At 41.3% G+C, this 16,002-nt stretch overlaps 2 protein-coding genes across 2 annotated transcripts in view; both read right to left on the bottom strand.

The window, feature by feature from the left end:
- Positions 1-685: 685 nt before the first annotated feature.
- LOC125028605 (trichohyalin-like) lies at positions 686-10,358 on the bottom strand. Its single transcript, XM_047618073.1, has 11 exons — positions 9,562-10,358; positions 9,368-9,448; positions 8,763-8,884; positions 7,709-7,982; positions 7,006-7,106; positions 6,753-6,918; positions 5,360-6,499; positions 4,269-4,425; positions 2,870-3,019; positions 2,512-2,661; positions 686-2,308 (listed from the first exon to the last, which is right to left on the bottom strand). The coding sequence occupies exons 1-11, from the start codon at positions 10,345-10,347 to the stop codon at positions 2,028-2,030; spliced, it is 3,408 nt and encodes a 1,135-aa protein (XP_047474029.1). The 5' UTR covers positions 10,348-10,358; the 3' UTR covers positions 686-2,027.
- A 3,176-nt stretch (positions 10,359-13,534) lies between these two features.
- LOC125028776 (translation initiation factor IF-2-like) overlaps positions 13,535-16,002 on the bottom strand; it is an 11,160-nt gene continuing 8,692 nt past the window's right edge. The window contains exon 4 of the mRNA XM_047618259.1: positions 13,535-13,650. Within this exon, the coding sequence (XP_047474215.1) occupies positions 13,535-13,650 (116 nt within the window). The remainder of the gene's footprint in view (positions 13,651-16,002) is intronic.

Raw genomic sequence — 16,002 nt, 5'->3', positions numbered from 1 at the left:
GATGAACAGATGAAGACAACAACAACGGCATTAAAAGAATGTTGATAATATTTAACCAAACACTGTTGTAACTGCTGTATGAAAGTGTATATATTTTACTGATATGAAATGGAGCGAGACTGGCCCGTTCCATTGACTGCTCAACAAGTCCTGTTTGTTATTGTTTGTTATTAGCATTTGTGATTGACGCCATCTATTGGTTATTTTGAACAATGTACTTCATTAATACTGTTCCTAACAATAAAGTTTGTGATTAGAATTAGCTATACTTTCCTTTGAGATAAAATCATTCCCACAATAGTTGTTACATTACACATTTGACATTCATGTTGAACACTACAATCTGATCTCGTTTCTTTATTCATTTCAAATTTAGTCTAAATAAGACAATTCCTTATTTCTGAGGCAGGATCCAAAACTATGCTGAAAAAGGTGAAAATTAAGAACAGAATTGATGAGAAAATAAACAATAAAATAAGAATTTAAATGTAAGACAAAATTCACAAAGGTAATAACTAAATTGACTAGAAACTGAATCCTGAATTTAATTCTAAAATGGAAATGGATTGCCAAATAGAGATATTACAATCTCTTCATACACTACAGCTATACTTTGCCTATACAAAAGATACCTGACATAAAATGCCTATCACGTATTTCGGAGGATCTTCATTTGAGACACCAGTAACTCGTAACAAATTTATTTTGTACATCTACAAAAATATTTACAGTCTTCTTAAACTGTAGCTCTTTAAACCAGAACCACATTTTATGGCACTACCTGGATGGATAAAGTTCTTGCTGTTTTATGGCTCAGTGCAAATACCATTCCTTCTACCACATGCACTGAGATTAACGACAGATAACCACACTCTAAAAAATCAGTAATGAAACTTTACTGGCCCTGGCCAAAAAGGGGGGAAAGAAATCTCAAAATTTGAACTCTGTTTCAACACCAAAGGAAACATCAAATTTATCTGAGTCATAGATTTCTGCATTCTTCTTGCTTTGATACTTATACTCAGGATAACTTGTATTGCTTAAAATGACACCCTATTTCTCTGGGAAGTTGTTGATTTTGTTCTGAATATCATCTCTTCAACAATTCTGGTATAAACACATTATGCACAAAACTTTTCTGCCACTGTCTCAACACAGAACGTTTTGTCATTTATCACCAATTCTAGGAATTTACTGATTTCCCTATTCCAACTAAAGTACTTTTATTTGAAACTTAATGGTAAACAATGAAGTTGCCAATCATTCATAACTACAAGGTACCGGGAAAAGAAACAATCAAATACTTCTATCTTTCAGCTGACCTTTCTGAAAGATGATATAGATTCCTCTTTGAAACAAAGTGAATTCTTCTAATCCTTTCAGCAAAGGATGGAATAACTCTTGAAGGCAGATTCTGGACGGACTAATGTTACTCTGAGATTAGCCAAGTTATCACAATTGATTTTCTATGCACTTGAAATCGGTATATTCAGTCAGATGAAGGTTTTCAGAGCCAAATTCACTGGTTTCATCCATTACCACATCAAATGTATCAATCAACTTCTTGATTAGATCTATACAGTAATGCACTGCTACCCTGTTTTTATTTTTCCATAAAATATATTTACAAGGTATTAAACAAAAGCAAACATACAGGAGGACCCTTTACATCTTTGGTTTTCAACCATTAAAATAGTTCACACAAATTTTTCCCTTAGACTCAGGGAAAATACTCTCTGAACATGACACTTTCCCATGGAAAGTAATATATCAGTAAGAGGCATCAAAATCTCCCTTAAGGCTTCAATACTCTTAACAATGTATTGAGCACAAGGCTATTGGTTGTCATATTAATACATAACTACATCATGCACCTAAAGACGAAGAGTGTGAATATTTCTGAACAAATTTGTTCACCAAAGATCCCTCCTGTCGCACAGTACCGGTATGTGGGTTGTGGAAGACCAAAATGGGTTGCAACCAGTCACAGAAATTTCACACTTGGGTGCACCAATAAGCCACCCTGCTCACTTATTTGCATTGCTCAGAACTGCTGAGGTGGCCTGGGCGCTGTCTAACCAAGCACGCAGGTCATCAATTTTCTGAGTTATATTGACGTCTTCTTGATGAGTGACTGTGGTCATGCCAGCAGCAGCCACAAATGGAGAATGATTCTTCCCAGTGGCTGAAGAAGACACGTCACCTTTGTGGAAAAATTTAGAGGTGCTGTTCTTGTTTAAGAAAAAGGTTGACTGACCTATGACCTGTGAGGGCCAGCCTGCCTTTCCTCCTAATGGGACAGAAAGCTCTGAAAGGAGAAATGCACTGTTATTAGGCTGCATTCTTTTAATTTTTAAATGAATTACTTCTTGGGGTCTGATCAACACTAATATGAACTAACATACTTAAACTGTCACTTAAAAATAATAACAATACATTAAACAGCTCATAAAATTTCTGACTTACAACAAAACAACAGTTGCCTACAAACTTTCTAACAGCCCCTCTTACCTCCAAAATAATTAGTCCACCTCTGCTGTAAGTACTGGTTGACCCCAGCAATTCTGTCGACTGTATCTGGCCCAAGATCAGGAACAGAACCGGCATTCAAGTGGTTCAGTCTACCAGGAACAGGTCCTGTTGGTGTCACTGTGTTGTAGCCTGAGGGAAAATAACAGCCATCCGGCCTTAGGCAAAACCTAAAAATGAAGGGAAAAGATTCTGCATCCAACCTACCCACTGTATGTGTCAGATAAAGTTTATTTCTCACTCACTACAATTCTCTCTCTGCACAAATATTTAAGATATCACTCCTAAATATTCAGCTGTTTTTAAAAATCATGGCAGAAATGGTTGAACATCGACTAACCAGAAGAATATGTATTCAGAGGATAAGAGATGTTGTTGAGACCACGCTCAAGGCTGGCTGTTGCTCGTAGTGGCCTGGTGGACTCGTGGGTTCCATATGGTCGCCGCCGTTGACGCACAGGAGACTGCTTGCTCTCTGAGCTAATTTTTGCTGTGGAGAGAAACCATACATTATAATTATTTTACTCTTTTCTTTTAAATAAATTAATGTACTTCTTTTAAAAATTCTTTATTGGTTACTTGGCTAATTTTGCCACCATAAGAACACAGCACCAAAATTATACTAACATTTTCCAATGTCTAGACCCTTGCTTTTTTTATTATCTTTTAGTTTTAAATATTAAGAAGAACAACCCTTTCAAACATAATACTTTATTCTGTCTTTAAGAATATCTGCTTAATGAAAGATTCTTATGTTAGAATATAAAGTACATATCTATGAATATATATACATATATACATATATATATATATATATATATATATATATATGTGTGTGTGTGTGTGTGTATACATATATATAACACACACACACAGACACACACACACACACACACACACACACACACACACACACACACACACACATATATGTATATACATATGTATATATACATGTGTGTTTGTATACATATGTATATGTATATATATGTATATGTATATATATATATATATATATATATATGTGTGTGTGTATACATATATAACACACACACACACACACACACACACACACACACACACACACACACACACACACACACACATATATGTATATACATATGTATATATACATATGTGTGTTTGTATATATATGTGTATATATATATATGTATATATATATATATATATATACATATACATATATATACATATATATATATATATATATATATATATGTGTGTGTGTGTGTGAGTGTGTGTACACACATACATATATATACACATATATATACATATATACATATATATATATATATATATATATATATATATATATAAATATATACATACATATATATATATATATATATATATATATATGTAAGTATATATTTATATATATATATATGTATGTGTGTGTGTGTGTGTGTGTGTGTGTGTGTGTGTGTGTGTGTGTGTGTGTGTGTGTGTGTGTGTGTGTGTGTATACAGAGAGAGAGAGAGAGAGAGAGAGAGAGAGAGAGAGAGAGAGAGAGAGAGAGAGAGAGAGAGAGAGAGAGAGATACATGTAAACTGAAATTGTTTATCTTATGTACTGTATTCTGTTTTAGAGGAAGAAATTGAATAGGTGTGGACCCCCCCCCCAAAAAAAAAAAAAAAAAAAATGTAAATAAGAGACAAGTAACAGTGATGTTAATTAGTAATAATGATTTAAATTTGCAGTATTCCTGGCCCTACCTAATATCTGGTCGAGCCCGAAGTCTGACGACCCCGATGGAACTTCCTGTGTAGGTTCGTCAGATTCTGTGTCAGAGGTTAGAGATCCTCCTCCTCTTCCTCCTCCCCCTCCTCCTCCCCCCCCTCCACGAGCCAAGGACAGACGGCGAGAAGGAATCTGTGTGAAGAATATAACATTTTGGTTGAAATGCAACGGAACAAAAGATGAAAAGGGAATTCATCTTATTTTATTTCTTTTTGGCTTGCATAGCTGTGCTTAACATTTGGGTTTTTTTAACACTTAACTTTTTTTATATATAGTATATGCCAGTATTTGCTGAACTTACAACATATAATTTTCACATTCTACAAAATTTTAACAGCAATCTTTAATCCACAAGTTCATAAGCAAATATTATTGTCAGTTAATATTACCCAAAACAAAAGCATAAAGGGCAAGAGAGAGAGGTCATAAAAAATATTAAGGCAAAAGTTCTTTAACAACTCAACCATCTTGTTTCTAAGTCTAAATGCTTCATTAAAATCTTCCATACATCTTTTTTTTTATCAATTCTATAACAAGAATTACCCAGTTATAAGCATGTTAATGAACAAAAAATAAGCTTGAAAATTACAGACTGCTAATAATAAGCAGAAGTGGATAAAAGTGATATGAGTTGTTCTGCTATTGTATAGAATATTCATCATATTAATTTTAAAAATTATATAACCTAATAAATTTCAGGCTGATCTTCCTAGCTATAGAGTAATGAATCAGTATATTTTCTAATCAATATATTTTCACAATAGCTGACACAGGTATGAATAATAAAGTTGAACAAACAAAAGAATATAATAGCTAACATTAAAGAAAAAAAAAAAAACTTTCTCAAAAGTGAATCATATTTAATGAGTATTTCAGTGTGAAATTGTTAATTACTTCCTTGCCATATGAAATTCTTATTCATAATGACACCCTTGCAAAGTATTATATTTCTTTAAGTCTTTTTCTGTTATGAACTTAAAGGCACAACTCAATCAGCTAAAACATAAGCTGACAACAAAACACTACATAAAGATGAAAACTCAATGACAACAGACAAGCACAATACCTTTCTCGAAGGAAGTGTTTCAAAGTCTGCATTCTGGCGCAGAATCTCCCTCTGGATGTCTTCTGCTTTTATGTCTCTGCTTCCTGTGTGGTCTCGGAGCTGATTTGCTCTTAGAAACTTCTCCGTTTTGCTCAGCACTTTCCGGCCATGTGCCAGCAAGTCATCTTCCAGCCAAGCTTTTTTAGGGGTGCTTACCATTGGTTTGGTTATTGTATGCTTCAAGCTACCATTTACAGTGGACAAGTGCGAGGGAGGAGCAGGGCTGTAATCTGAAATTCTGCTGTATTTCCCCATGACCTGCATAGCCAGCTGCAACTCCTCATCCTCACTGGCCTCGCTTGTGCTTTTGATGTGATGTGGAGAAGGCTTGGGGCTCGACAGTAGGCTAGATGTCATGTCAGACTGCTGCCCCCCATCAGACATATTCACTTGGCTTTCTGTACTATTTCTGTCCCCTGAAAGTGAGTGCATGTCGAGGCTACTCAACTCCTGAGCTGCAGCCATCTTTCGAGACTTCTTGGCTTTTTCAGACTTGATGCGACTGACTAAAGAGGAGTATCTGGCCTTCATTTTCTTGTACTTGGATTCATGGAGACAAGGACCTGCCTCACAGCAACTGGAAGGGTCTACCACTTGCTTTTGCTTCTTGAGTTCCTTCACTTTGCTCTCCTGTGCTTTCAACTCTTCCAGGTCCTCCTCCAGGCTCATCCTCCTGTCTCGTAACTCTTTCAGGATCTGGTCATACTTCTTTTCTTCATCCTTTAACCTCCCTGCTTTTACACTGGTGACATTACCAGCCTTTCTCTCTCTGACATTGCTCTGGGACTGTAAGGAATCCTCATTCACAAAGTCTTCCCTCTCCATCTCTTCCTCACAGACATTCTCTTCTCCATTCTCCATACTGCTCATCCTCTGCTCATATTCTATTCTAAACTCTGTCAGCTTGTTCTCCAGTTCTGTCTTCTGAAGGGTAAGTTCTGCCTTGAAGTCAGCCTTGAGCTTGGCCAGGTCCTCTTCATGCTGCGTCTCTAAATCCTTTATGTCTTGCTCGTGAGTTTCTTCACTCTGACGAACCTCTGCTTCGTTCTCTTCCTTGAGACGTGCTAGTCTAGCTGCATGAGCCTTTTTCTCAGCATTTTCCTGAGGGGAAAATTATATGATAATTAGGGTATAAATATATAGAAAGAGCACCTGGATCTAGAAAAAAGATGCATTACTGTAAACAAAACCTTGAATCCACATATATCACCTTCCTTTAGAAATACATGAAACAATACACACACACACACACACACACACACACACACACACACACACACACACACACACACACACACACACACACACATTCCTCTTATTCAAGGACAGATTCAAAGCCCAAAGCCTAAAAGACCTTCTCTTTAGCTTGTCTTGCTGCCATCTCAAGCTCCTCCTCCAGCTCGTCTCGGAGGACAGTCAGCTGCTTGTGGTGCTCCCTCTTCACGTCAGCCTGCCGTTCTCGCAACACTTCTGTCAGGCTGCGCTCCAGGTCTGCCACTGCTGCTGCCTCATTGCTGTTCCTTTGTGGGTATCAGGTCATTAGTACCAATAACTGATAAGCTGAGATTCTTGAATGTCATCCGTTAAAGAAAGGGAAAGCAACATACCTGGTAGCAATGGCAGCTTTTGTTGCCCCGACTTCCGCTTGCGCTGCCTCCTTCTGCTCCTGATACAGTGCCTTTAGCTCCTTCTCCAGCTCTTGCATCTCCTGGAATTCATAAGTCAAAGGAATCAAATGAATGCTATTAATCAATATCCTGCAATTAGTTAACAGAATGCAATTTATCATACGAATATACAAAATTAATCACATGTAGTATACTAATCAAATGCCTCTTACACGTCACTAAAACCTATATGATTACAAGTGCAATTAGTCTACTTTTTAAGGGAGTTTTGTTTAGTTATTTTTTCTTTTCAATTTAAGGAATGAAAAGGTTTCTTGAGGGCCTTAAAATGTGTTTATTGTGTTTATATCGAGCAGTAAGAAAAGAAAGTCATTCTCATGGGTAATTATGTAGAAGTTTCTCAATTTGCCAAAAAAACAAAACAAAATGAAAAATGACAAAAGAGAAGGGGGGAAAAAAATTAAAAATAAAAGAACCACAGAAGTAAAAATGAGGACAAAAAAGAGGAAAGACAAAGTTAGAAAATAGAACCAGAGAAGAAACTAACAATTAAGAAAGAAAGAAAAAGATGAAGATAAACGAAACAAAATGAAAGAAAGAAAAATCAAAATCAAAAGAGAAGACAAATCAAACAAAACTAGAAAACACGAAATCAAAGAACGAAAAAACACATAATCCCCACCTCTTCATGCTCCTGCTGCATTTCCTCCTTTCTCTTCTGCATTTCTTGGACGTACGCCATCTTCATCTTCTCCAGCTCCTTCTCATTCTCCTTCCTCAAGGCGCTGGCCATTCTCTCCCTCTCCTCCTCGGCCTCCTTCTTCAGCCGGGCTTTCATCTCCTCTGTCTTCTTTCTGTGGTCCGCCTGAAGCTGTGTCTCGAGCTGCTTTTGTGCCACTTGAATTTTCTTCTTCTCCTCCTCTTGATATTTCTGGAGTGCGGCTGCATTTTCCTTCCTGTTAGAGACGTGTTTATTGATCAGAAATAATTTTATGCTGTCTGTTTCAGCTTCTTAAAACCATTCTCGCTTTATCTTCTGTGGATTGATTGGTTTATTGCTTTTTCCTTTTTTTACTTTTGTTAAATGGATTTACTTTTTTGTTTTAGTGTTTATTACATATACAATCTATATATCTACTTTTTTCAAGGGATCAGTTAATTTGTATACATTTTTCTTAATCAATTTCTTTGGAATGGTTGTGCTTTAGAAATGCAAAACTTCATCGTTATTTACTAAAGATTATGATGGAGAAATTGGGCATATAAAAAGAAGAGTCTAACATGCAAACTTCTGCAATTTACAAGGAAAGAGAAAATCTGACAAAAAAAAGAGAAAACCAGAAATAGAGAAATAGAAAATCCTGGAAAAAAAAAACTTTGCAGTTAAAAACTAAATATAATGACTTAATAAACAAAAAGACTACAAGATTTAAAGGAAAAATTTAAAAGAAACCTGGATGTTAAAAGAAAATTTATTGAAAATGGAAATATTACAACAAAAGATAATGAAAATGATACCCTTGAAATTCCAATAAACAAACAAGTAAATCAATAAAATACAAAAAAAAAAAAAGATAAAGCAATGACATAATTAAATAATCAAAAAAGGAATATGAAATCCCTTGAAGCCAAAAATCCCCCCAAACCACCAAAATAATATAATAATAACATAAATAATCACAAAAAAAAGAAAAAAAAAAAAAATTAATCAAATCCTTGGAAACAATTCAACTCACCTTATCTTTTCCTCCATATCTCTGAATTCCTTGCTGAGTCTTTCCCTAAGTGCTTTCAAATCCTCCTCCTGTTGCTTGCGGATCTTCTGTTCCTCAGCCACACGGAACTTAGACGTCTCTTCCTGTGGGGGTTAGGAACCGATTGTGAGTTGTTCCCTAACGAGACCTCAGCAACCGATATTCGGGAAAGGAATGGCTTTCAACAGTAAAGGACTGAATGATAGTGAACAGCAGAGTGTTGAATGGTACTGACCAACAAGCAACTGAACAGTCTTTAATAACAGGGGATTGAAGTTTTGTAAACTGCACAAGGGAAATTATGAACTTCCCTAGGGACATGCTCTTGAATATATGAAAGAACAGAAATAATAATCATCAGACCTGACAAAACAAAAGAGTCTCTATACCAAAAATGCCAGGTATTATCTAATGGATCATTCTATCATGCATGACAAATTATTCATATTTCAGCTCTATTGTATTCTGCTCAATGTATAAAGTGTGTATGGACATATTGTTTCTTATGATAAGGCAAAGACATGATCGCCTCACCTGCTATCTATATGAATTTATTAATGTATATGGATCATTGTAAAGGGACCTACTTGAATTTTCCTCTGTATTTCAGCATAATCTATCTTCACTTTCTGCTCTTCTTTACTGGCAGCAGTCTGACTCTCCTCCTCCTGCAATGGTAAAGATAAAAGATACAAACTGCTAAAAGAACCTAAGAGATACAAGAGAACTTTCTGCAATGACAAAATATTCAAAGGAAAATGGTTTATGAACAATCCCTTACCTCTGTTTCCTCATTCTCCATTAGCTTATTCAGGTTCACGGTCAGGTTCTTCTGTGTCATTTCTGATGGCTTTGGTGTTGCCTTCCCTTCACTACTGGCTTGAGCTGTGCTTTGAGGAGGTTCCTTGGGCTCTGTTCTCCCACTAAGCTTGGCAACGACACGGTCAAGGGGGTTCGTCTTGCGCAGCTTGGGGGCTCCTTCCAGCTCAAGCTTCCTGTCCTCTGGTGCCACAGGGGCCTCAGGCTTCTTGATGGGATCGGGGGGCTTTGTCTGGTTCTCCACTGGCTTTCCCTTGCTCTCAGACGCTGCTCCCTGCTGGCCTGGTGTGGCTGTAGGTGGTCTAGCTGCTGCTGGTTGAGGTTTCTTAGGTCCCTGAGGGGCTGGGGTCTGTGAGGAGGCTGGCTTAGGCTGTGGATTCTGGACCTGTTTGGCTGGAGCACTGGGGGGTGTGGCTTGCACCTTAGCTGGCTGCTTTCCCTGAGGAGTCTGGTCAGCTTTGCCTTTGCCTGCCTCCACAGCCGGCTTCCTCTGGTCCTCCTCCTTCTGTCTGCGAAACTCCTTCAGGGGGTCTCGAGAGGCACCTGAGTCCCTGCTGGGGGTTCCAGCAGAAGGGTCACCTGCCCAGGGGTCAGCACTAGACGGCAAGGACCTCGGCTTAGCTTGGGGGGCCGAAGCGAGGAGGTCGGAGGCATCATTCAGGACCAAACCCTGGTCGTCGCTGTAGTCATCAATCACTCCTCTGGCTTTCAACAGGGCCTCCTCTTCCTGCAAGGACATTAGAGGCATTATATAATGCTAGAGCAATTGAGAAATATGAACAGGGGATTGCAATGTTCAAATTCCCACGAAATCTAATGATAACAGTAATAAGGCTAACATATATAACAATCTTATGACAACAATACTAATTAGATCAATAATAATAAGATAAAGTGCATGTGCATGTGCATGTGCATGTGCATGTGCATGTGCATGTGCATGTGCATGTGCATGTGCATGTGCATGTGCATGTGCATGTGCATGTGCATGTGCATGTGCATGTGCATGTGCATGTGCATGTGCATGTGCATGTGCATGTGCATGTGCATGTGCATGTGCATGTGCATGTGCATGTGCATGTGCATGTGCATGTGCATGTGCATGTGCATGTGCATGTGCATGTGCATGTGCATGTGCATGTGCATGTGCATGTGCATGTGCATGTGCATGTGCATGTGCATGTGCATGTGCATGTGCATGTGCATGTGCATGTGCATGTGCATGTGCATGTGCATGTGCATGTGCATGTGCATGTGCATGTGCATGTGCATGTGCATGTGCATGTGCATGTGCATGTGCATGTGCATGTGCATGTGCATGTGCATGTGCATGTGCATGTGCATGTGCATGTGCATGTGCATGTGCATGTGCATGTGCATGTGCATGTGCATGTGCATGTGCATGTGCATGTGCATGTGCATGTGCATGTGCATGTGCATGTGCATGTGCATGTGCATGTGCATGTGCATGTGCATGTGCATGTGCATGTGCATGTGCATGTGCATGTGCATGTGCATGTGCATGTGCATGTGCATGTGCATGTGCATGTGCATGTGCATGTGCATGTGCATGTGCATGTGCATGTGCATGTGCATGTGCATGTGCATGTGCATGTGCATGTGCATGTGCATGTGCATGTGCATGTGCATGTGCATGTGCATGTGCATGTGCATGTGCATGTGCATGTGCATGTGCATGTGCATGTGCATGTGCATGTGCATGTGCATGTGCATGTGCATGTGCATGTGCATGTGCATGTGCATGTGCATGTGCATGTGCATGTGCATGTGCATGTGCATGTGCATGTGCATGTGCATGTGCATGTGCATGTGCATGTGCATGTGCATGTGCATGTGCATGTGCATGTGCATGTGCATGTGCATGTGCATGTGCATGTGCATGTGCATGTGCATGTGCATGTGCATGTGCATGTGCATGTGCATGTGCATGTGCATGTGCATGTGCATGTGCATGTGCATGTGCATGTGCATGTGCATGTGCATGTGCATGTGCATGTGCATGTGCATGTGCATGTGCATGTGCATGTGCATGTGCATGTGCATGTGCATGTGCATGTGCATGTGCATGTGCATGTGCATGTGCATGTGCATGTGCATGTGCATGTGCATGTGCATGTGCATGTGCATGTGCATGTGCATGTGCATGTGCATGTGCATGTGCATGTGCATGTGCATGTGCATGTGCATGTGCATGTGCATGTGCATGTGCATGTGCATGTGCATGTGCATGTGCATGTGCATGTGCATGTGCATGTGCATGTGCATGTGCATGTGCATGTGCATGTGCATGTGCATGTGCATGTGCATGTGCATGTGCATGTGCATGTGCATGTGCATGTGCATGTGCATGTGCATGTGCATGTGCATGTGCATGTGCATGTGCATGTGCATGTGCATGTGCATGTGCATGTGCATGTGCATGTGCATGTGCATGTGCATGTGCATGTGCATGTGCATGTGCATGTGCATGTGCATGTGCATGTGCATGTGCATGTGCATGTGCATGTGCATGTGCATGTGCATGTGCATGTGCATGTGCATGTGCATGTGCATGTGCATGTGCATGTGCATGTGCATGTGCATGTGCATGTGCATGTGCATGTGCATGTGCATGTGCATGTGCATGTGCATGTGCATGTGCATGTGCATGTGCATGTGCATGTGCATGTGCATGTGCATGTGCATGTGCATGTGCATGTGCATGTGCATGTGCATGTGCATGTGCATGTGCATGTGCATGTGCATGTGCATGTGCATGTGCATGTGCATGTGCATGTGCATGTGCATGTGCATGTGCATGTGCATGTGCATGTGCATGTGCATGTGCATGTGCATGTGCATGTGCATGTGCATGTGCATGTGCATGTGCATGTGCATGTGCATGTGCATGTGCATGTGCATGTGCATGTGCATGTGCATGTGCATGTGCATGTGCATGTGCATGTGCATGTGCATGTGCATGTGCATGTGCATGTGCATGTGCATGTGCATGTGCATGTGCATGTGCATGTGCATGTGCATGTGCATGTGCATGTGCATGTGCATGTGCATGTGCATGTGCATGTGCATGTGCATGTGCATGTGCATGTGCATGTGCATGTGCATGTGCATGTGCATGTGCATGTGCATGTGCATGTGCATGTGCATGTGCATGTGCATGTGCATGTGCATGTGCATGTGCATGTGCATGTGCATGTGCATGTGCATGTGCATGTGCATGTGCATGTGCATGTGCATGTGCATGTGCATGTGCATGTGCATGTGCATGTGCATGTGCATGTGCATGTGCATGTGCATGTGCATGTGCATGTGCATGTGCATGTGCATGTGCATGTGCATGTGCATGTGCATGTGCATGTGCATGTGCATGTGCATGTGCATGTGCATGTGCATGTGCATGTGCATGTGCATGTGCATGTGCATGTGCATGTGCATGTGCATGTGCATGTGCATGTGCATGTGCATGTGCATGTGCATGTGCATGTGCATGTGCATGTGCATGTGCATGAGCATGGCGTGTTGTGTGTGGGGCTGGATGTGGTTGGTGTGTGGTGTGGCGTGTGCGTTTCCGCGTGCGTGTGGTTTTGTGCATACGTTACAAAACCCGCGAATCTTTACATCTCCCCGGGTCTTAGTTTCCCTATCTACCCCTCCCCCTCCTCTTTCCTTTTAACTTTCTTCCTCCTCCTCCTCAAGCATCTCCTCCTCCTCCTCCAGTTCCATCTCCTCCTCATCCTCGTAGTCCTCCTCAGACGAGTGGAACTGCAGGTCGTCGGTTTTGAAGTCAAATCTGATGTTCTTGGCTTCACGGGCTGAGAGCGCCATTCTTCGTCCCTGGAGAGGGGGAGGTAAGATTAGAAGTGGGGGGAAAAAGAATATTTTGTAAACAAGGACAGGAGGAGAAAGGGTTTCTGTTAGATAACTAGACCTTGGTAGCGAGCCCCAGTCAAGATGTAAAGGGAAGAACCGCTGTAAAAGGCGCAACGGAGGGTAGAGCTGGTCATGGAAGGGGTCTTGGTTCGTGGATAGACTGTAGGAGGGGGATGCGAGACCAAAAGACACGTCTTCTGGGCCCAGGAGGGAGGGAGGGGGTCTTGGAAACATTAAGGTCTATAAAGTATTACACAAATTTGGGGAAACCAATTTACCCAAATTAAGGCCGGGCGGGCCGCAAGGCCCCCAAAGTAAACAGGAGCTGCCCCAGTGTAAGTTCTTTTTGAGGGCCCACCTCCCTAACCTAAAATTGGGGGTGGATAGTAAAAAATGTGCACAAAATGTGATAAAGATGGTGTGATAGATAATTGAAAATGATGAGATGTGATGATGAAAATGAGATGATGATGAGAGGGGTGTGTGATGAGATGAAATGTGATGAGTTGGGTGTGTTTAAAAAATAATGAGGGTTTATGAGATAGAACAATAAAAATAAGAAAATTTAAAAACAACATAATAAAAAAATAAATTAAGAAAAAAATAATAATAATATAAAACAAAATAATAAAAAAATAGAAAAATGAAATGGCGTAAGTATACGTTAATATGAATTAAAACAAAAAAACTTTTAAATAAAATAATAATTTTATAAGATAAAAAAAAAAAAAAAATAATGGCAAGAAAAAAAGGGGAAAAAAACAAAACAATAAAAATTTAAAGATAATGATAATGAGAAATAAGATAAAAGTCAAAAAAACCATAATTTTTAAATGTTTCCCAAACCCCAGAATTCTTTTTTACATTTCTTATTTCCTTTTAAAAATCCCAAATTTTAAAAAAAGATCTTAAAAAATATTTCATGGTTTGCAAAAAAGGGAGATACGTAACTCCAACCCTGAACTGCAAACCCTCAGTTAACTTTTTAATCACATAACTTCCAATCATCAATCTTTTGCCCAAACCCGGTTAAGCCTCCTCAAGCCCCCTCCAAGGGTTCCCAAACTCCCCAAGCCGCCCAAGCCCCCACCCAACCTCCCGCGCGCCCAAGTCATCGCCCGAGCGGTCGTCCACGGGTTTGCCCAAAGGCCCCCCTCTTCAACTGCCGCCCCCGCCCCCCCGCTCTCCACCCCCACCCACCCGCCTTCCTCCTTTTTCCTTTTTCCTCTTTTTCCTTTCCCTTCCTCCTTCCCCTTCCCCTTCCTCTTCCTCCCCCTTTTTCCCCTTCCTTCTTCCTTCCTCCTTCCTCCCTTCCCCTTCCCCCTCCTCCCCCTCCCCCCCTCCCCCCTTCCCTTTTTCCTCTTTTCTTCTCTTGCTCTTTCTCTTTCTCTTTTTTTTCTTTTTTTTTCTCTTTCTCTTTCTTTTCCCCCCTTTCCCCTTCCCCTTTCCCCCTTCTTTTTCTTTTTCCTTTTTTCCCCTTTTCCTTTTCCTTTCCTTTCCTTTTCCCTCCCCCTCCCCCTTCCCCCTCTTTCTTTCCCCCCCCTTTTCCTCTTCCCCTCCTCTTTTCCCCTCTTCCTTTCTCCCCTTCATTTTTTTCTTTTTTTTTTTATTTTTTCCTTTTTCTTTTTCTTCTTCTTCTTTTTCTTCTTCTTCTTCTTCTTTCTTTTCTTTTCCCCCTATTTTTCCCCCTCCTTTTCCCCCTTCTTTTTTCCTCCTTGCCCAAACCCCCCTCCCAAAAAAAAAAAAAAAAACCCCCCCCCCAACCCACCCAACCCATGCCCCCTCCTGTAAACCGCCCCCTTCGATAAATCAATGCGCGGCGCAGCGGGGGGATGATAACTCGCCGGGGGGCTTGCCCCGGCCGCCCTGTGCCTGGGCCCAAACGGGTTTCCCCATTAGGAAGGGGCCTCCGCAAACCCCCCCCCCTGTGCCACCGCAAAAAACGGCCCCTGCCAACCCTTTGCCCCCCGAGCCACTTCAACCAGAAACTTTCCTACCCCCGCCGTGCCCCCAACACCCTGCCAAACCGCATACCCCCCGCAAAACCTTTCGCTGAACTGTGCCCACCGGGACTGGGAAAACAAAAATTTTCAAAAATGACATGAACTACCGCGTCGTTTTCTCATATTAGAACTCAATATTTAGGTCATTCATTTCTGGATGACGTACACCTCACGTTTGCGATTCGAGAGGGGAGGGGGGGGGAAGGAGGAAGAGAGAGAGAGAGAGAGAGAAAGAGAGGGAGGGAGGGGGGGGAGGGAGGGGGGGGGGGGAGGAAGGAAGGAAGGAGGAAGGAAGGAGGAAGGAAGGAAGGGAAAGGAAAGGGGGAGGAAGGGGGGGAGGGAGGGGGGAGGGGGAGGGGGGAGAGGGGGGGGAGGGAGGAAGAGAGGGAGAGAGAGAGGGAGGGAGAGGGAGTGGATAGGGGGGGGAGGGAGGAAGGGAGAGGAGGAGAGGAGAGAGAGATGGATACGAGGTGAGAGGAGAGAGAGAGAGAGAGAGAGAGAGAGAGAGA

Source organism: Penaeus chinensis, chromosome 9, assembly GCF_019202785.1.
Source record: "Penaeus chinensis breed Huanghai No. 1 chromosome 9, ASM1920278v2, whole genome shotgun sequence".
Lineage (NCBI taxonomy): Eukaryota > Metazoa > Arthropoda > Malacostraca > Decapoda > Penaeidae > Penaeus > Penaeus chinensis.
Note: the sequence above shows the minus strand (reverse complement) of the source record. Positions and strands in the feature narration are given on the sequence as shown.

Coding starts and splice junctions, on each gene's coding strand:
- LOC125028605 (XM_047618073.1), bottom strand. CDS start 10,347: ATGCCTCTAATGTCCTTGCAGGAAGAGGAGGCCCTGTTGAAAGCCAGA. Junction 9,449..9,561: donor TGGAGAATGAGGAAACAGAG/GTAAGGGATTGT, acceptor TTACCATTGCAG/GAGGAGGAGAGTCAGACTGC. Junction 7,107..7,708: donor TGCAGCAGGAGCATGAAGAG/GTGGGGATTATG, acceptor TATGAATTCCAG/GAGATGCAAGAGCTGGAGAA.